General features: G+C 44.1%; 1 protein-coding gene across 1 annotated transcript; it reads right to left on the reverse strand.

Moving 5' to 3' along the window:
- Positions 1–14: 14 nt before the first annotated feature.
- Positions 15–21,166, reverse strand: ccdc142 (coiled-coil domain containing 142). Its single transcript, XM_023959557.1, has 18 exons — positions 20,943–21,166; positions 18,563–18,628; positions 17,914–17,954; positions 16,597–16,675; positions 15,483–15,727; positions 15,147–15,371; positions 11,168–12,255; positions 9,500–9,768; positions 9,323–9,409; positions 7,647–7,823; positions 7,182–7,348; positions 5,268–5,399; positions 4,808–4,922; positions 2,721–2,898; positions 2,237–2,347; positions 864–964; positions 630–795; positions 15–186 (listed from the first exon to the last, which is right to left on the reverse strand). Exons 2-18 carry the CDS (start codon positions 18,609–18,611, stop codon positions 78–80), a joined length of 3,339 nt encoding a protein of 1,112 aa, XP_023815325.1. The 5' UTR covers positions 18,612–18,628; positions 20,943–21,166; the 3' UTR covers positions 15–77.
- Between the last annotated feature and the right edge of the window lie 620 nt (positions 21,167–21,786).

The following is a 21,786-nucleotide window of genomic DNA, read 5'->3' on the forward strand; positions in this document are numbered from 1 at the left end:
CATAACTTCATGAGTCATGCTGTGTCATCACTTAGATTTATTTACAAAAACGACAACAGTTGGATCGATGCGCCGGGTCACAGCTCGGCTTTGGACAGACACTGCAGTCCTGGCAGCCTCCAGCGGCGGGCGCCACTCTGGATCCTCAGGTCCAACCAGTCCTGCTGAGCTGGACCCAGCACCGTGCTGAGAGCAGAGAGAACAGAGTGAGCTCTTTGGGTCGCCTGAAGACATCACCATAGTTATCCACCGACAACTAAACTAGTTGTAGAACCACAGAACCATGTTTCTAACAAGGACTGGGAGCTGAGAACAGTTCTGATTCTGCTGTATGAAACAGAACCGGTTGAAAAGTCAATCCTTGAGGTCAAGTTCTAGTGTATTAGGAAAATCTGTGGGTCAGAACATTTGCTAAATATGTTCTCCTTACTATAACCTAACCCAGAACCAGGTCCAACGGGACCTTTGTGGTTGATTCTGATTGGTCCAGCAGTGAGCTGCTGGTCAGACGGTGGAGGCAGACAATGACCCAGAGTTCTGCATCAAGTTCTGCATCTCTCCAGGTTCCTCTTTGGTCCTTGCGTTTGTGCTGTGATGCGTTTGCACCGGTTCTGTCTGCTGAGCCGTACCTTGGTGCTAGGTAAGGTTCTGCTGGGGTGGGTGGATCCACTGCAAGCAGGTCAGAGTTCAGAACCGGGGCATCGGACTGGTTAGGCTCCTCGCCGTCCAGGAAGCCGAGGTTGGTGATGTGTCCGGCCGCCGCCGCGTCCATGCTGTCCCTGCTGCTGGTTGGACCTGAGGAGATGTCGCCGTCATTTCACCGCCTGACTGGTCTGCAGTGGACTGACGGGTGTGACACTCACAGCAGCGGATGAGAGGCTCCCAAGTGCTGCTCTTCAGGGAAGACCTGTCCTGCGGCTGCTGCAGCAGACACAGAACCACCGAGTCCACCTGCTGGAAAACCCTACACAGCAGCATGATGAGGGAGGGGCTAGCAGCCAGCCTTTAGCCTCACAGGGAGGTGCAGGAACAGCCAGCATTCAGGGCTGATGCTGCTCCACGTTTAGCTGATTTTGTTTTTTGTGCCGAAATTGACCCGCTTTCTGATTCTGATGTTAGGAATCTTCTCCTAAACCTGGCACTCTGGATAGAGATTCAGCTTTTGTTCTGCACGTTTCAAACCAATGTACAGGATGGTTGTGGTTGGACTCTGACGTGTCAACAGTCAGGTTTGGTCTTTGGACCATCAAAAAGCAGGAGAAGAGATCATCCCACTAGAACCAGAGTCTGAAACATTTAACCCTTGTGCTATCTTAGATGACCCCACCCTTACATTGACGTGTTCTCCCTACCATGACAAAAGTGGATAAAGGTGGAAAGATTTCATGTAATCCATGGACACCAGTGAAGATCACAAATCATTGAAGAAAAAAGGTTCAGAGCACTGTCTAGTGGGTCTAGATGACCCAACTCCCAATGTTAAAGTGCATAGGAAAGCACAAGGGTTTAACCATAAGGCGCCCTTAAAGTCCTTGAACTTGTCAACAATAGGACGTTGCCTGATATTTACGCCTAGAGTAGGAATTCTGGTTGTCCTGACGGATCAACTGTGGTAAACGGCGCTCTAAAACGCTGAAGTACAATTTTGGAAAACCCTGAAGCTGATCACTTGATGGATTGTTGGAGCATTATGGGTACTGTAGTCAGGAACCTGGCGGGGTGACGCTGTGCTTCAGCTGTTTGTGAATACGTTCGATAAAGTTAGACTTATCTGTCTTAATGAGCCTCATAGTCCAAAAATAGTTGTTTGGTTTTTTTTAATCAAAAACTTTTCCTCTTACCAGAGATGGGTATGGTGGAGGGGTAAAAGAGCCACATGTGGCTCTGGGGCCTTTGGTTGCAGACCCCTGGACTAGAAGATCCAGGTGCTGAATTGAAATCTGCTAAGGGAACCACATCTCTGTACAACAGAGCATTTGTGCTGCAGACCGTCTGGGATCCTCTGCTCATTAGACCACAACATATGTGGGCGGGGTCAGTTGGAAGCTGTTGTGGTCAGCCAGCATCCAACTGACCACGCCCCCAGGAAACAGCTGACGGTCAAAAACATGCAACCTTCAGACCTCCAGGTTCATCTAATGAGGCGGGGCCGAAAGGTGCCGGGATGCATGCGGGTGTGTTCATGGTCTGACAGAACCTGCTGGATCTAACCCTCTGCTTGGACACGTGGACTCACCGGAGGCTGAGCAGCTTCTGGAGGAGCTCGGCGGACAGACCGTAGCATTCTGACTGGACCATGAGGCGAACCGAGTCAAAGTCCCGCTTCAGCTGCAGAGCCCCCTGCACACTGAGGACAGAGCACAAGTCGGGAAGCATGTTCACGGGTCAGCAGAAGGCCAAAGGTCGTCCATTTACTGGAAGCTGGGGTGTCTGTGGTCCAAAACATGTTCACATGTGGACCGCATAAAAGCTAAAAACATTCATCCAGTCTGCAGGAATAGCCCAATTTAGCCAAAATGGTTCTTCTAGTCTGATTTGGATCAAAACAGCAGTAGTCATAGTGGTTCTACTGTTCTGACAAATGTTCTGACCCAAATAGGATGGAAAAGTTCTGAAAGAATTCAAATGAAAACCTCCTTTATGGTCTAGAGCATGTATCCCATAATTCCTAGTGGATCGTATATTCTGGTTCATGGGGGGGGGGTTAGCACCAACCATACCTAAACTTGATCCGCTCTTTGAGGATGTGCTCCATCCACGCCTCCATGAAAGCCGTCATAGTGACACTGAGCGCCCTGACCCGGGCCTCATCAGGTAGCTGAGCCACGCCCTCTAGGACCTGACCAATCACAGTCTGAGCTGCCAGAGCGGCATACGTGCTGGGGTTGCTGGGAAATCCTGTGGAGCACATAGAACTTTCACTGTGGATCCTTAAAAAGTCTTTAAAGATCTTAGATGTACATAATGAACATAAGACCTTAAAAGCATGAAAGTGTCATCAGTTCTGGTGAATGGGTCTGACTTTTTTCTCATGAACACAATGTGACTTCCTGTTGCGATGAGAATTTCCAGGCTATGCCGTCATAAGGTCTTAAACTCAATGGTTCAATCTCAGCTAGCTCATTAGCTGATCAGTGCAGGTAAATGGGAAAATTCAAATTCATGGAGAAATGCTTTGAAAATGAACCGGTTAGTGGAAATCTTTGAAGTAAACTGGACGGTCTGAAATAGATTTCCAATGAAGCTTTTGTAAATCTGTAGACACCCTGTTATGAACAGGAACCATGACCTGGGAGCCCCGCCTCTGTATTCTGGGATGTAAACAGACTGAACTCATCCACAGCTTCACATCAACTCAAACATGTAAAGATCACCTTAAATTGGACTCTGAAGTCATGCTAGCTGGTGATGTGGCTCATTTTTAAGTACAGTACAGAACAAAAGTTTGGACACAGCTTCTCATTCAAATGAATGGGAAGGTGGTCTTTTGGTCTGTACTGCAACTCTGAATAAAGACATCTGAAAACGACTGAATGTAAAAGTGAAAGGAACACCAGGAACAAATTCATTACAGACAGCTATGGTCCTCGTAAGTCGATACACAGAAATGAACAGTTTGAACCTGATTCAGTCCAGATCATGCCAATAAATCCACATGATCTCAGACGGATCACGACAGTTCATTTAGGTAAGGAAGAAATTACATGGAAGAGTTTTTTGTGTAACCCCTGAGCAAATACAGGCTGGCAATGGAGAGGAAAACTCCAGCAGAACCAGACTCAGTGAGGGAACATCTGAATCATGCAGACTGTGGACTTCTTATGTTCTTCTTCTTTCAGACCTCAATAGATCACAACATGTCACTGTCTTCACCACCAGTTTACAGACCCACTCCAATGAAAATGTTGTTTTTTACTTGTTCTTGTAGCATTTTACTGATGATGGAGGACAAATATAAAGAAAATTAATAATAAAACTAAATTTCTGAGAATTTCTGGAGCAGACGGAAAAATGCAGGTTCCAAAAAGAGCTTATTTGTGACGTAGAAAATATGTTTGGTGGGTCACAAGCTCCCTGCTCTGCTCCATTCTGATGCACCCACCTGCAGACAAATAGATCCATGAACGGCTTTGTTTTCCTAGTCTGAACCGGTATCTGGTTCTAAACTGAACAACTGGATGGCTCCAATATTGTTCGTCATTTTGCACTGCTAATGTTAGCTCGGGGATGTGAGTGGGATAGAGTGTAAACAGCACTCTCAGTAACTGGGAGGGGAAGAGGGGACGGGGTTGCACTGAGCCAACAGTACCGCCCACAGAGGGGTATTTGTCAGATTACGTTCAAACTGCCCACAGCAAACATCATTCCACTGAAAAGTTCACGGCTTTCATCCTATGGGGTCCAGATGACCCGATCCTTACATTGACGTCTTCTCCCTACCATGACAAAGATGGATAAAGGTGGAAAGAGTTCATGTAATCCATGGACACCAGTGAAGATCACAAATCATTGAAGAAAAAAGGTTCAGAGCACTGTCTAGTGGGTCTAGATGACCCAACTCCCAATGTTAACCCTTGTGCTATCCTAGGCACTTTAACATTGGGAGTTGGGTCATCTAGACCCACTAGACAGTGCTCTGAACCTTTTTTCTTCAATGATTTGTGATCTTCACTGGTGTCCATGGATTACATGAAATCTTTCCACCTTTGTCATGGTAGGGAGAACACGTCAAAGTAAGGGTGGGGTCATCTAGGATAGCACAAGGGTTACGCTGAACATCATTGGTCCAGGTGGATGCAGGTGTTACCTGTGAGCTTGCTGGATCTCCAGTGTCCAGCAGAGGGCATATTCTGCTCGAAGATCTCCTCTGACATTTGCTTACAGGCCACAGAGAAGGTCTTGAGCACCAGAGACGAGAAGACCTTTTGAATGAGACACAAAGATCAGAGCCAGAAAAGAGACCCAGATTACCTGGCTGTCTGAAGAGACATGCTGAAAACATTCTTGGAGACAAGTTTCCTGCTTGTTTTCTAGTAGAGTACGCAGAAGTGAGACTGCTTCTTTGCTGAATTTGTCACAAATCCCAAGAGATCCAGTCTTAATAGATCAATTCTATAACCTTGGGTGAGAAAAGGGTCATTATCGCCCTTTTGTTAAGCCTTGATGACCTTAAATTCTGGTACTGCTTCATGCTCTTCTTGACTTTGTCACAGGGCGGGGCTTGAACGTCCTGACAAAAACAGAATGACCTTCAACGCGACACTCACCTGCAGCTCAGACGCCGCCTCCTTCAGAGCTACCAGCTGCTGCCCCAGCTGAAGACTGCAGATGGAGGGCTGACGGTTCACATCCAGACGCAGCAGCTGTCGCATCATCTCCTCAACCGACTCCATCAGCATCTACAAAACAAAAAAAAAAAAACACCACTTCAACCCTCAGAAGGTGACTCCACTTTAACAGGAAGGCGTTTGATGAGCCAGCATGGCGCTGGAGAATGGAGTGCAGACGTTTGCTTAATTCCTAATCTATGAATAGATTTGTATTTGAATTGTCTACTTAATTTATTTTTTTGTGAGCAAAGTTTTACATTATCAGTTGGTTTGATGTTAACATTAAAACAAAACAACAAAGTATAAATTATTTAGAAATAGAACGAAACATTTAGGATTTATTACTAAAAAATTGAAATCTCCTTCAGAGTGTTACAGTTTGAGGTTGTGGACAGGTGTCTTTTCTACAGTTCATACAGGTGCCATTAATACAGGTAAATAATGGAGGACAGATGATCCTCTTACAGAAGAAGTTACAGGTCTGAGAGAACCAGAAATCCTGTTTGTTTGTTTGTTTGTTTGTAGGTGACCAAATACTTAGTTTCCACCATAATTCACAAATAAATTATTTAAAAATCAGAAAATGGGATTTTTCTGGATTCTTTTTTTCTCATTTTGCCTCTCATAGTTCAGGATACCTATGATGAAATTTACAGGCCTCTCTAATCTTTTTGACCCACTGTATGTTATTCCAGTTTATCACTACAGCAAGACAGTAGAAAACACATGAAAACGTGAGCTAAGTTACAGTTTACTTTAACCTGTTTGGTGAATATGATCTGGGATGCAGCAGAAGAGAATCTAAGACGGAGCAGATGAGACAGGACGAGGTGAAACCAGAGGAATTGAACGATTAGTTTCTCTGAAACAAAGCTTCATCATCTGGACAAAAAGAAGCAGTGAGAGGAGAACTCTGAAGTGATGCTTTAGATCAGAACAAGATGCTCAGATAGATCAGAACAAGACTTTTTAGCTTGTATTCCACTTTCCTCTGCTGCAGCAGAGTGAGGTCGGTGTAGGCTCTGTAGCTGTTACATAACATCACATTAGCCTGCACAATAAATCCCAAATTTATCCTTATCGCTCGTTATATTTCAAGATGTGCAATATCCATATCGTGAAAGTCTGCGAAAATCGCAATTAAATGCGCTAAAACAATCTTATGGCAACTTGAACTATTTAATGAATTGAATAAATCCCTTTATCCATTGAACCAATCAGATGGAGCCCTTCACGTTGTTGACCCATCGGATGGAGCTTTTACGTTGGATGTTGCCCTCCAAATTTTACGAGGGTTGTTTGGAGAATAATTTAAGGTATTTTGACTCTTATTTAAATTAAACTTTTGCAGTAAATGGAAATGTTTTTGTTGTTTTTGCCATTTGTTCATTTATCGCAAGTTATATCGTCATCGCAATATTGATCATTAATATCGCGGGTTTTCCTCATATCGTGCAGCCCTAAATCACATAGTCTTTTGTTTGTGAAAAAATGAGTTTAATTTAAAAAAGAACATCATTGAATTACTAATAATTGACTTGATATTTATTTTTTATCCAAGTGACTATAGTAAAAGCAGAATCCTGCCTTTTGAGGAGTCCATTATCAGAAATGAATGAAAAGGACGGTTCAGACCTCCACACCGTCCAATCATTTGACCGCGTCGGGCATTATCCCTTACATACCATTGACAAAGGGCTCTGGAAACACACAGTGCTGGAACCAGTGCAATCCCAAATGCAATGCTGGTTCTATTTGTTTTAAAGCAGCAGGAGGATGACCGTGACCACATGTGAACAGAGCGACGATCCACACGTTCAAGCTGGAACCATCAACATTGATCCGACCTACCTCCAAGTCTCCTTGTGTGATGAGCAGAAACTTGTGGAGGCTCCAGGAGGACAGGAACTGGAAGGCCTTGGACACAACCCAGACGGTGGACAGCTGCACTGAAGCCAGGACCATACTGACCGTCCTGCTCTGCAGGTCGGACATGTGGGGGTTGAGGTTAGCTGCACCTATGGAGAGGAGGAGTTGAAGATCCACACTGACTGGGTCCAACTGAGTAAAGCAGATGGTCCTTCTCCGTTTCTAATCTCAAGAGTTTCCAGAACTCCAAGGGAAACATCTTCTGTTGGTATCTCTGCCAACACTCAGGAGAAACAGGAGAAGAACCGAAGTTTCTCCTGAGTGCTGGCAGACTACACTATTCCTCCTAAAGTCACATCTTTCACCAAGCTTAGTTGAGTTTTGGTTCTGGTCCCCACAAGCTGTACATGCACTACTTCTCCGACATGGCAGACAACGTGGGTTTACCTGACACCTGAAGGCCGGACTGGGGGCTGTGTAAAGACCACAGCAGGGACGGGGGCAGCTGCAGGAAGCTCTCCATGGTCTGCGACAGGTTCCGTCGATCCACAGATGGCGGCACTCCACTCTCATGTGGAACAACACACTTGTCTCTGAGAGAAGAACATAACGTTCTGCACACGCCTGCAAACACACAAAGCACTGTTAGATGGTCCTAAAACTGGACCAAGAACCTTCCAGAGGGTTCTAATGAACTCCCTGTAAACTAATCATATGGACAGATAGATCTGCTGGGGGGTTCTGTTGCTCTGGGCCTCGTTTTTATGGAACTTTTATGAGAGGCGAGTTAAGTTAGTAAATTGACTGTATATGAAAACTGGAATGGGTAACCCCCCCCAGCGTTCCAAACAGGAAGTACCCGCTGGTTACAAGAAGCCATAATCCCATAGATTTATATTGTGAAACAAACAGCTATTACTCAGTCATTCTATTTGTTATGATAATGCTTCTGTAAAGCAAGTTATTTAAGTTATAAATTGACCAATCAGAAGCCTCAATGAAAGTATGTGGTCTCAGGTAAAACGTCCAAAACATCTGTTTAACAGATTTCGTATAGCCCGCTTTCAAGTGGTAGAGGTGTTTCAACAAGATCACTCCTGATTGGTTGGAGTGGTTTCCATAGAGACGTTGACTCAGATTGACTTGGATCAATCACTGCTTATTGACGATGTCTGGTAGGGATGGGCCATATATAGGTGCCAGTATCGGCCAATGTTATGAAATCTACCGATATTCTTCTGACTGTTTTCAGAAACACTTTATTGTTTTAATGTTAACTTGTTCCTAATATGTTGGAAAGCTTATGTTTACAGTCATACTCAGTTAATTGTTGTTTTCAGGTAAGTGTTATTTTTGATAGGGATACATGTTATTCCTAATAAATCCCAGGCAATGTGGAGCTTATGGTTCACAGTTATGTCTAATATTCAATTAATAGTCTGAATGATTACAGATATATATTTATATGTAGATTTTAAAGTGATACTTGTTCCTATGAGATCCTTTGCTGTATGTTAAAAAGGTCAAGTACAGTGTGATTGTCCAGTAAATGAAAAGTTGTGCATTTCTAATAAAGATAGAAAAATCTAAACTTTGTGTTCCTGTAGACACTTAAAGTCCCATTAACTATCGCACACCTAGGTGTGTGAAGTATTTTTCTCCCCATTTGACCCATCCCCTGGGGGAGCGGTGAGCTGCAGACACAGCCGCGCTCGGGAACCATTTGGTGGCTAACCCCCCAATGCAACCCCTTAATGCTTAGTGTCAAGCATGGAAGCATTAGGTCCCATTTTTTAAAGTCTTTGGTATGACTCGGCCAGGGTTTGAACCCACGACCTTCCAGTTACAGGGCGGACACAAGGCCACTGAGCTGGTATCGGTCTCAAGCATCTGCCTCTGCAAATATTGGCTATCGGCCACAGTTGCAGGGGAAATATTGGTTTTCGGTATCGGCCGGGAAAACAATATCTGCCCATTACTAATGTTTAGTTCCATATCACAAAAAATGGTGACTAGATTGGCTTTATTTCACTAAAGTATGTCAGGAAAGTATGTCATCATCAAAAGCTGGAGCCATCAAAGATGTTTGATTAGATGATGAGATGTGAATATGTCACTCTGACCCTGGTCCCAGTGAGCGTGAGAACAAAGGACTTTCACGTGCAGACCCAGCTCCTCCAGCATGGCCTGGTACTCATCTGGGAGCAGACCTTCAAGACACAGAACCAGACTGTAGTGTTAGACCCAACAAAGTTATTGACCAGAACCATCTTGCAAACTCGCTGGAAGGATGCAAAGACCTGTGTCGACGGCCTTGGAGATCCTTTCCAAGACCATGAAGGTGGTGAGGTCATCATATAGGTTAAGACTGCCCTCAGGGGCATCTCCTGGGACATGAAGCTTCAGCCAGAGGACTCTTCTGCAGAAGAACCACAGCAGGGAACGATAACGACCCAGCAGGTCAGTGAGTAGCAGAGGCCCACTGAGGTCCAACCACTGAACCGAGTGAGGCCAGCGAGAACCACACCGCCTTGCTCGTCTGCTCTCCACATTCTCGCCACGTTCATCTCTGTGAAGATCAGAGCGGACAGAAAGAGACGTTCTCAGCTTTAGCAAACGGAATGTTCTTCTGCAGATTAGTGAAGCTCAAGCTTCATGCACTAACTCAGACCAGAGTGCCAAGACCTTTTGCTGGATTATGTTTGTCACCAAACATAAACATGTGACACAGAGCAAAATTTTGAACTCCATCATCCAACTCGTCTTCTCACAACTGAACTCCTGGTAGAATGAGCAGCGCTCACGCAGAGAATGTGATCGTGACGGAGTTCACTGAGTCACCACAAGTTCTAGCTTTACCTCAAACTGGTTTTGATGATATACGATGTAGACAAGACTTGATCAAAGTCTCAGAGGATAACCACAAAAACAGAAACATAGACTTTGTCTAGTTCCTTTCTTCAGATAGAACCCTTGTGCTGTCTTGTGGGGTCCAGATGACCCCACCCTTACATTGACGTGTTCTCCCTACCATGCCAAAGGTGGATAAAGGTGGAAAGATTTCATGTAATCCATGGACACCAGTGAAGATCACAAATCATTGAAGAAAAAAGGTTCAGAGCACTGTCTAGTGGGTCTAGATGACCCAACTCCCAATGTTAACGGGCCTTGGAGATAGCACAGCGCTAATTACAATTCTGATCCTCTTTTTTTTTTTTTTAATCCAACTCCGCCCACATCTACTGGTGTGACCAAAATCAAGTGGTTCTTCAGTCTGGTCCGTCACACCTTTGGTGCTTGTTAAACACTCACTCCAATGAAAATTGTGTTTTTAGTGTGATGAACATGTTCTTGTAGCATTTTTCTGATGATGACACATAAAGATCAAAATTCCATCTTAAGTAATTTTTTTATTCAAAATTCAGTTTGAAAAAGAGCTCATCAGCTCCTTGCTCTGCTCTATTATGACGACTAGATCAGTGCACTGCACGGCTGTACGGCTGGATAGCTCCAATATTGTCTGCCATTTTTGTTGCAGCGGTAATGGTTGCTTGGGGATGTGAGGGGCTGTGAGTTAGTGGGAGAAAGTGTAAACTCAGAGTTGATGGGAAATGGGGGCAGGCTTACTCCACGCCAACAGTCCCGCCCACAACTCAGAGGTGAATCTCTAATGAACTCCTGCTCCTCTGCAGAAACTATGTCCTAGAAAACGACACAGGTTTTTGATTTGGGCTAAAAACGGCACAATCATAATTAAAAGACCACTGGGAACTCTTTGACAATAGATCAGAAGATGATTGGTGTGGGGCTTTAAGAACCACTATGGAGAACCCGAAGCTGTTGCCTTGATGGTGGATCCCAAAGAACTGGAGCTGAGGCAGGTTCTGGCTTCCAGCTAGAACTGGAACCATTTGGGCAGAATACTGGCTTAGGTAGTGGGCTCATTTGAACCTAACCCGGAACCTCACCTGTTTGTTGGGTCTTGCTCTGTTCGATCCGATCCAATTTCGTCCACAACATGGTTTTGCCCTCGTCTCCTCTGCAGATCTTCACTGCTTTTATCTTTGGGTGCAGCGGCGGTTTCCCCCTCGGACCTGCAGTTGGACTCACTCAGCGCCGCTAGAACGCGCTCCATTGGTTCTCCTACTGGGGATCCACATGGTACTGGTGGAGGAAGCAGGTCAGAGGAGGACAGCAGAACCTGGCACAGAAGCTGAGCAGATGGATGCTCTAAATGTATGTCTGAATCCATGCGGGTCAGGCCAGAACCACTCTGGAATGTGCTCTCTCCTCCACGCTGGAAAGAAGTGCCTTTGGGCCAAACAGAGCCAGGGTTTTCCACAACAGAACGTTCTACGTAGCCATCATGGAGGCTTTCGGAGCGGGGTTTCCTGATTGGAGTTGAGGGATTGATGACGAAGAGGTTCTGGAGCTGTTTCCAGGTCCACCTGTATGTCTGAACATCGAAACCACGGCAGATCTCAGGTCCCAGATTGGTGCATCTTTTTGACAGAACTTCCTGAACCGGACAGTTCTTCTGAGAGATCCACTGGTGTAACTGCTCAGCTGCTCTGTCTGCGTGATGCGCAGCCATGATAGTCAGCAATTGCTCGACTGGAACCGGGCTGGGCCAGGACCTCTTCTTTTGTGGAGGACTAGAAAACGAGGACGAATAATGGGCCTGCTGCAGTACCACTGTCCACTGGAGGAGGGCGCTGTGATGCATACTGTGCTCCTCCACTGCCAGGTTGTACAGCTCCATCCCTCTCAAAACATCCTCCAGAACCTCTACCGATAAGGAGTCCGACCCAGTCCGGGCAACAGTACAAAGAAGTGCATGGATATACCGTTCTATTACAAGCAGAGCCTGTAGACCCAGCAGATCCAGGCTCTCCTTCACAGCCTGCAGCATCCTGCTGTGCCGAGCCATGGCCCGTCTCAGACAGTCACTTGACTGGATTCTGGAGGACAGACAGGCCCAGTGGCTGAGATGGATCCGCAGCTCCTGACTCAGAGAACAAAGTCCGACCCAGGAGGGAGCAGAGTCAGGGGAGTTCTGAAAGAAAAAAAAAGAGTTTGAGAGGCTTGATAAAGACATTTACTGTCAGAAAGTCCTTTCCAGGAAGAAAGAATATGGGGAGGCAAAGAAGACATGAACAACAAACGGGGAAAGTTCCAGACTCCCTTTAAGAAAACAGGTGAAGAAGTCATTGTGAGTGTCCGAACATTAGACTTTCACAACAAATAAAAATGCATTTTAACAGAGAAACTCTTTTTTTCAACTCTAGAAGTTCTTATTATTTGCAACAAAAAACAATTGTCTTTTAGGACATAACAGCTTCAAACACTCAAACCTGCATTTTGGGTCTTTTAGGCTGGTTAATTTGTGGTTAAATAAAAGCGAATCATCTTATTCAGATTTTGTCTGAAGTGCTGTAAAAAAGGGTTTTGGTGTGTTCAGTGAACACAACACACATCCCTCACTGTGGTTCACCTTCAGCCAATTGGAGTTGATCTGACTTGGAAGACGCGAGCTTGTGACTGGACGTCTTTCTGTTTGTGTTCATGAACAGGCAGATAAACTGATTATTTACTCCCTCATTGATTATACACCTTTTGACCAACATAGTCCGGCTATTACGGTCAGTACGAGATCGATTTTTCGATTTGTATCTGTATCCTTTACATCCCCACTAATTATATCTTCTCACACATTCAGTGTTTGACCTTTGCCCTGTTGTGAGAATTTTGTTTATCAAATTGTTTTTTCAGTTATGTGTGTAGCAGTATGGGGTGGTTGGATGAGAGTTGCTAGTCCATTCTACTCAGTTCATCCAGCTCAAAACCTTTGCTCCAACCACTCCCCCATCACTTCGGGTGTGCCCCAGGGTTCTGTCCTAGGGCTTCCCTTCATTACCTTCATAGCCAGAAGGAAGGCAGGTGTAATCAGGTTCTTCTGGGAGGATGTTTGGTGAAGTGGTGAATAAGATGACAGTCTGTCCTGAGCTGAGCTTTGACACGTTTAGTAAATTGTACGATACCATAGTGGGATCTGTGTTATTTTATGCTGCAGGTGTGATAAGTTTTAAAACAGAGCCGTGAGATACTTCCTGGGTGTACACAGGTTCACCACTAAAGCTGCCATAAAGGGGGACATGGGGGGCGAGGCTTGTGTGATCAAACAAAGAGCAGAAGCTCTCAGATTATGGAACCGACTGGTGACCTTACCTAAAGAGAGACTTACACGTACAATGTTTGATTGGAATAGAGCTCATATGTATTCCTGGTGTAAGGAGGTGTTTAATATTTTGTCCTCTGTCCTCAATCTTACGGTCATTATTTTATAATAGTTTAAAATGTAAGATAGTTCATGTTAAAGAAACTTTAGTTGTTTGTAATGAAAAAGAATGGAAAATTAAAGTGCTTTAAAAAAACATAATTACAAACTTATTTGCTAATTAAGGATGATTTCTTTACTGAGCCATATGTTGGTTATAATTTAGAAAGAGGAGAAAAGATCCTTCTGTACTCCACTCAGAGCAGGAGTGCTCCCCCTACAGGTGGAAATAGGGCGCTTTAAAGGCGTTCCAGAGGAGGAAAGACTGTGAGGTCTGTGAGCTGAAAGTGGTGGAGGATGAATTTCATTTTCTGTTTTATTTTCCTTTGTATGAAAAAAAAAACAGACTTTGTTTTTATGAGGTAATGGAAAAGAAATGTCCTGACTTGTTTCAGTTATCAGAAGAACAAATTTTATGTTGGCTTTTTGAAAATTACATTTTCAATTTGGCGAGTATTTTGGCAACAGCATGGACAATAAGAATGGGCGCTTTGTATTCTGTTAGACTCTGATTGGATGGATTATTGTATGTTGTTGTTTTAGTTCTGAGATGGCCGTTTTCTGTATTTTGTCTTCCAATGTCATATAAGCCCAGGCGGGCTGGGCACATCACTCCATGACAATTAAATCAAATCAAAGTCAAACTCATCCTAAATCCGTCCTCTTGGTATCATTTTCCACAACTTACACATTCCTGTACATTGCTTTGCTGATGACATCCAAATCAAATCGTACACCCCCCCCCCCTCTCCCGTGACCCAGTTGTTTTTCTGCCAAGCAGCTAAAAACCTATATTTTTTAAATAGCTTTTTCTTAATTTTTTCTGTATTCTGTGTTTTACCGTGTTTTATTGTGTTTTACTGTGAAGCACTTTGTGATTTTTATCTTGAAAGGTGCTATACAAATAAAGTTTATTAATATTTTTAAATCCAGGTTTATCTCTAATCTCGACGATAAAACTGAGCTCCTGCTTTCTGTCAGTAAATCTTCTCTTTCAAAGACGAACATTCAGTTTCTGAACATGGACGGTCCCACCCTCCCCTCATGTAGAGGGTCATCCTTTCACTCTTACATCAATAATGGGACTCGGTGAACACATTTTCACCTTGGTAATATCAGCCGTGTCTGCCCTTCGTCCTGTAACTCCCTCCTCTTTGGTCTCCCACAAAAACCCATCCATAGACGTCTGCAGGTCCAGAGCTCAGCAGCGTGCATCACAACTATAACTCCTTCTTTTCACCAAATCACCATGAAAACAACTTTATTACTTTATTACCCCTTCCATCAGACCCTCCTCCTCCATCCACCTTACGCCGCTCTGCTCATCTCAACACCATGGACAGCAGAAATGTCAGTTGTTCTGTCACCTATTTAACAGCCTTCTCTTTATGATTTCATTAGCAGTTTGCTTTTGTTTGGTCTGTCTTAGACTGTATTTTTTTAATGTTTTTATACTTGTTTAATTCTCTACAGTGACTTTGAATGTACTGAAAAGCGCTTGAATCATTACTCCGCTGATTACAGCCCACTGGAACCTGAAAGAGCCTGGAGTTCAAAGAAAACCCGACGTTGTGACTCCTCGTGCCACAGACTCATTAAAGGGTTAGCACCTGGTTTGGTGTGAGGTTTAGTTCCTGGGTCTGAGGTTCCAGCAGACGCTGCACTCTGGAAGTGTAAGCGGTCATCAGACGAAGCCTCCTGGTGTATTCGTGGACGAACAGCAGCAGTTCCCGCTGCTCCAGAAGCTTCCACAGTGCACTGTACCGGTCTGAAAGGTGGCAGAAGGGCAGCAGGTGGAACACGACTCCTTCACTTGACGGTCTCCTTCCACAGGCCTGAGGGGGGGGACAACATGATCAGCACAGAAAAGGATTTTTCCCATCAGCTCAGTGACCTCATCTATTCAACTGAGGTGACACACCCTCTTGATGACAAAGTAGCCTCACCTGAGGAGGTCCCATCTGTGCTCCGCCCACCAGCTGCCACTGTGGAGCTAAAGTCAGAAGAGCGACCTGCAGTCGTTGGAGGCGCACAGACGAGCGCGACACCAGATTATGCGCCAGCACAAAGTTCTCCTCCTCGTCCTGGCTGGGGTCGTGGAGCAGCCACTTCAGGCTGGGACTGAAGGTGTTTCTGAGCAGGAGCTCTGCTTTCTGGAGAGAGCGACAGAGCGAGCTCTGGGGCCTCCTGCCTGCACAGGTGAATACCAAAGGAGGATCAGGAGGAGTGACAGCGCATTCACAATAATAATGTTGTGGAAAGATGGCAGCAGATCAGAACTTTGATCCTCCAAACACAGTGAAGCTGAAGATGCAGCGGTCATCACACCGGAAAAGACAGATTGTAATGTTGACCATGATCTCAGTGTTAGACCAGAGCATTTAGTGTTTGAAGCAGCCGTTATTCTAACTTCTGTCTGCAGGACACTTTGCTGGAGCAGCTTGAGGAACTCAGACAGATGGACTCCAGCAGCAAAACTTGTCAATCAGCAACAGGAAGCTAAAAAACAAACAAAACTGTGGCCCAACTTCTGATGGCTCCAGACTCACCAGAACTGGGGCCACAAAATTAACCATGGAGATGCTTCGTTTGAACCATAGGAGCTTGTCCCTGTGACTCCATGAAGGAAAGTTCTGATCCATGGAGACGTCTGTGTCGACCATCGAGAGCAACAACTTCACATTTGACTTTAACCTGCACTGCAAAAACAGGCTCCTTAGAAATGAATACTAAGTCAAAATGCTTTACGCCATTGGCAGATTTTCTTTAAATAGACAAAAGAAATCTGCTGATGGGGTCAGAAAAATGGTCACATTGAGAATTATTATTTAAAGAAAGAAATTCTAGTCAGTCATGCATGTTAACTATTTTGCTATTGTTAAGATTAATTTTCTTGCAAGACAGAAAAGAAGACTTTTTCTTGAAACAAGTGTCTTTTTCCTTTCTTAAGATTCGGTTTTTGCTGTACCTAAAGAGCTCTTCCATCCTGCTGCTCGTTGGACCTGATAAGAGCCACACAAACATCTGTGGAGAACCGGACCGCTCTAGCTTTGCTCCTACCTGCTGTGCTTGGATCCTCTGTCAGCTGGCAGAAGCTGCAGGTCCTCAGCACACACAGTTCTGTGTCACAGGTCCGGTTCTGAAATTCAGAGCAGACATGAGCCAGTTCTTTGGCACAGAAACAGAACCAGGATTTTCCATTCTGAGCTTCAGTCAGAGGAAATCTCCTGGGACATTTTTCTGTCTGCTGTGTTGGGAGTCATTCATTACAGAAGTAAATTATACAAAAAAAACACATTACTTTTAGCTGAAACAAAGTAGTGTAAATAGTTACTGGTGAATTCTGAGTCACATTTTAGGCTTTCCATGTCAAGTAACTTTAGTAACAGACGGAACTGTTTAAAGAGGAATTGTAGATGGAAAAAACATACCATGTGCAAAATCTTTTGTCTGCTTGTGGTCCTTCACTTTAAATTCAAATTCAAATGGACTTCAGTTGCTTTGCCTTCAGAGACCTAAAAAGTTTAATTTTATGTTCCTGATAAAAGTGCTTAGCTTTGTTTTTTATCACACAGTCGTCCATCTTGTTGTTGTGAGCTAGCTGCAGTCTCTTGAAAGAATCATGTCCATGAAAACGGTGTTTTTGTTGCTTCTAACATGTTCTTGTAGCATTTATCTGATAATGGAGGACGTGAATAAAGAAAATTAGGCTTCAAATTGCATTGCTGAGTATTTCTTTATTGTATTGTTGTACCGTTAATGTTAGGTTGGGGGTGTGAAGGGCTTTAAGTTAGCAGAAGAGAGTGTAAACCAAGGGATAATGGGAAGTGTGGGTGGGCTTACTCTGTGCTAATGATCCTGCCCACAACTCAGAGGTGAAGTTCTACTGAAATACTGTTGTTCTGCAGAAACTATCTCCTGGAAAACGACAGCGGCCAAAAACCAGCATAAAGGCCACTGGGAACGCTCAGAGTGGGGCTTTAAGTTGCTTTTATTGGGTTGATTTTATTTGTCTCAGTTGTTCCGAGTCACACAGGCTTCAGCTCTCTGGTTGGAGGTTGATCTTCCAAACTGCTTCCTGGGATTTTACTTCACCACATGTAAATAATAGTATGTTTATTAAACCATATTACCTCAAATCTCAATGAAAAGCACTTTGTGGTACATTTGTCCCTTCAGATGTTATATCCTACTGCTTCATATGTTTTACAAAGAAGGAACCTAAAGGTAATAAAAGAGTAATGTGTAATGGATTACAGTAATATATTATGGTAAGGGATTACTTTGGCACAATTACAAGTAATCTCCAATGTGTTACAGCTAACAATAGTGAAGAACAATCAAAGAGCCACAGAAATGCTCATGGTAGGTACTGACCTGCTCCTGTGGTGGACCCGCTCCTTCAGAGTTCTGCCCATCTAAAGGAGAGAACAGCCCTTAGACTCGCTCAAGTCACAGAACCATGAAAGCTGGTTCTGATTCAGTCTCAACCCCTGAAGATCCACACAAAAACGCAGCACGAATCCAAGAGTGAAAGGAGAACTAAGGTGATGCTAAAAGCTGCAGTGGGACCAGGTCCAAAAGAGACCTTTCCCTCAGCTGGAGCAGAACACAAGCTCAGGTTCTTCCCACAGTGTACCAGATTCCTGTGAGCGGCTCACCCATCCAGATCAGTCACTGTGGAGGCCCACATACTGAGAAAGTCCCAGTGGTTCTGACTGGAAACTGGACATGAGGATTTGTGCTGCAGCCTTAAACATGTGACCCAATGTGGGCATTTTGGAGAAACCAGTTCATCATCATGTTTCCTCACACGCTGAAACAGTCGGACTTTAAGACAGAACTGCTCCTCTGTTCAACTGTGGACTGACAGCTCTTCTCTGAAACAAGCTGAAGGTTCACCAGTTGGGTTCTGTTTGGTCAGACTAACCCAGATGGGACCAGTCATTTGGTTTGTCCTGGTAGAGAACTGCTCCCAGGAGCTTCTACAGGTGGATCAGCACCGGGGGGGTGTCATGTCACTCACCTGCTATGGGCCCGGGCTTCTTCTGGATGTCCGGGTTGCTGCGGTTCATCCCAGGCTGGATCCAAACTGTGAATGGACAAAAGGATTCAGATGGGACTCAGAACCTCACAAACATTTCAGGTGAGGGTGATGAAACAGATTCATTCTGCTTTGTTTAGGTCTGATTACAGGTTGTGTTCTCTGCCTATTTGAGCGGTTTAAGTCCACCTCACTGGACTTAAACAGGACTTCTTCCAGGCGATAGTATCTAGTTCAAAATGTTAAGTCCTCATCTCTAAAAGAGCTCTTTCCCTCCACAGATCCAGCTGTTCCTGCAATCATCAACAGCTGTTTGGGATCAGGTCCTGTACAGCCAGCATGTGGCCTTTTTGAAGAACACTATCCTTCAGGTCTTCCAGTCTGAGGTTAACCCCTCGATGCCTGAATTTATTTCCAGCTATAAAAAAATGTCTGTTATGTTTTTGCTTTCGTGTGTCTGTAGAAGCTAAATTGAGGCAACTTTGGAGCTGAAGTGGTTTGATGCACATTTGCATCAATAAGTGTGAAGGGGTTACAGGGTTTCATGGCGCAGAATCAGCTCTCTTAAAGATTTTTAAAGACCCATTCTAATGAAAATGGTGTTTTTAACATGTTCTTGCAGCATTTTTCCCCTCAAGATGGAGGACATGTATAAACAGAATTAAGATTACAACTGTGTGTCTGAATATTTCTTTATTCAAGTCGTTGTGAATCGGGAGCAGACAAAAAAATAATGTTGGAAAAAGCTTGAAGTTGTTGCATATAAACTACAATTGGGGGGTCAGTGGCTCCCTGCTCCTCCACATGCCGAAGCATCCACCTGTAGACGACTAGATCCATGTACGTACCTAACGTTACCGACCAGTAATGTTAGGTTGGGGGGCTTGTGTAAGCTAGTGGGACAGAGTGTAAATACACGGATGATGGGAAATGAGTGGAAGCTTACTCTGCACCAACAGTCCCTCCCACAACTCAGGGGTGAATTCCGGATGAACTAATGCCGTTCTGCAGTAACTAGAAAACGACACCGATTTTGGCTAAAAACAGCATAATCATAACTAAAAGACCACTAGGAACCTTTGAAATTGGATCAAAAGATGATTAGAGTGGAACTTTAATGATACTTCTTTAGTTAGATTTGGGTGGCTGTGTTGTTCTTATGCTGTTAGACTTATCAGCTGCATTTACAGAGGAGCAGGATGTTTAAATATCCCATCTAGAGAAATGGTTGGAGTTTAAAGACACACTGGAGGGGTCCCTCAGGGCAGCAAAGGCCCCCTTTCATTCTCCCTATTTGTTCCATCACTTTTCCATAATCAGTGTCTGTTTTCGCTGTTATTCAGACTGAAGTCCTGGGTAAAGCTAATATAAACCTTTTAAGTCTAAATGACAGCTCTGGGTCTGCCAAACTGGATCCGCTGGTCCGAGTCCTCCAGCTGCAACCCTGGTCCTCGAGATCTAGCACCGTCTATGTTTTTACAGGCTTTCTCCTCCTGGGACCCTGGTCATCTGTAGCTCCATTGTCTGAATGTGGCGTTAGAGACACCAGCGACCAGTCAAATGCAGTTCTGATTCCAGAAGCTGCTATTTAACGATGAAGGTGAAGACCATCATTCTGTCAAACTGTACTCGTGATGACGTGTTGGTCTGCACGCAGCCCTTCCACTGCTGGCTGTCCAGGTGGTGTCCAGAAGATGGCGTGGACTCCATATATTTAAGCATTGCTGTTGTCACTTGTAGAAATATGGGCCATTTTTATTATTTACCTTATTCATATGTGACTAACCAGGGTTGAGGTAGAGGTGGGATCTTCCTCATTTCTGCAGCCTCCTGCCCCCAAATTAATCAAACTTTATGGACACGAGGTAAACAAATGGGAAATAACAAAAACCTCATTCAATTATAGGCCATTAACTTGATTAATTGAACATATACTCAAAGTTTTACAAACACAGCAGAACTGAACCTCCTGAAGGAGAATTTAACCTTTTTAATGCAAAGACGCAGATTATTGTTGTCCAGGATTTTATGTTGACATGTTTGAGTTTTCTCTCGCCCGTCTGCCCAGCTACACCGTGACGTCATGACCATAGTTTAGGTAGCAGTTTTAAGTTGCGTTTAAAAAGAAACTGATAAATGCATAGATCTCCTTTTTGATTTCATGTTTTTGACCCATCACGTCCGATACCGAAGCCGGGGTCCTCCCCTTCTAGGGATGCGACACACTCCACCATCTGACCACGGTTTATCAATGACGGTCCGGCTACTTCCGGGTCATCCCGTTTAGATTAAATACTTCTTTTTCGAGCAAAAGGGCTGTTTGAACAAACAGGGTCCAAAAGCGCATGCGTGAGCTCCTTACTCAGAGTGCGAAAGCGCCGGGTCCGTCGGTACCGTCTGGAGCCATGTTGGACCGAAACACCGCGAGTTCTGACCCGCTTCGCCCCCGCGCCGCTGCTTTCTCCTTCGTGAATTCCTCCTGTCGATCGCACGGCTCGGGTCAGCACTCCTTAGTCCGCCATTAGCCCAGAATTACTGAAGGGCTTCCATCCAATTAGGAAAGCGTTACCCTGGCAACGTCATCACCGGGACGAAAACCCGGAAGTACTAATGTTCATAAACACAAAAATAAATCAGGAATTTTTGGACAAACTAAAGAAACGGTGGGAATATGTACGCAAATAAATACAATAGATTTAGATTTTTTTGTATAGATATCTTTAGATAAACACACTCATGGAAATATTTAAAAAAATCATTTAAAACCTTCTTCCATAAAATTCAACATCTACCATAATAAAGGATTTTAAATATTAAAACTCTAAACTCTTCCCACTTTTAACGAGTCTGTCATTAAAAATAAATGAATGAATAAATAATTGTTTAACAATTATTGGTCATTTTAAGTAAAACATTGTAAATATTTAGAAAAGCATCACCATAAAAGAGCGTTACTAAAATCCAATAAACCCTAACATAACCTCTATTAACTCTTTATAAACCCCAAAAAGCTTTTAAGATTTTAAAAACGTTGCAATAATTAATTAATTATGTTTGGTAAAATTAGACGTTTATTCCAATTTCACTGCATTAATCGACACAATTTCTTCATTAGATGCTTTTGTTACTGAACAGGAACAGAGTCCGTTCATGGTTCCTGCAGGTAGATGTTCCATATGTTTTAGTCCTGTTACAAGGGTAGCCAA

Source organism: Oryzias latipes, chromosome 10 (genome assembly GCF_002234675.1).
Source record: "Oryzias latipes chromosome 10, ASM223467v1".
NCBI classification, from domain to species: Eukaryota; Metazoa; Chordata; class Actinopteri; order Beloniformes; family Adrianichthyidae; genus Oryzias; species Oryzias latipes.

Excerpts from the sequence above, each read along its gene's own strand:
- ccdc142 (XM_023959557.1), bottom strand. The coding sequence starts at position 18,611 with ATGAACCGCAGCAACCCGGACATCCAGAAGAAGCCCGGGCCCATAGCA. Across the intron at positions 15,372-15,482 it reads CACAGATGGGACCTCCTCAG|GCCTGTGGAAGGAGACCGTC; the intron begins GTGAGGCTACTT and ends CCCCCCCCTCAG. Across the intron at positions 796-863 it reads GGAGCCTCTCATCCGCTGCT|GTCCAACCAGCAGCAGGGAC; the intron begins GTGAGTGTCACA and ends ACATCTCCTCAG.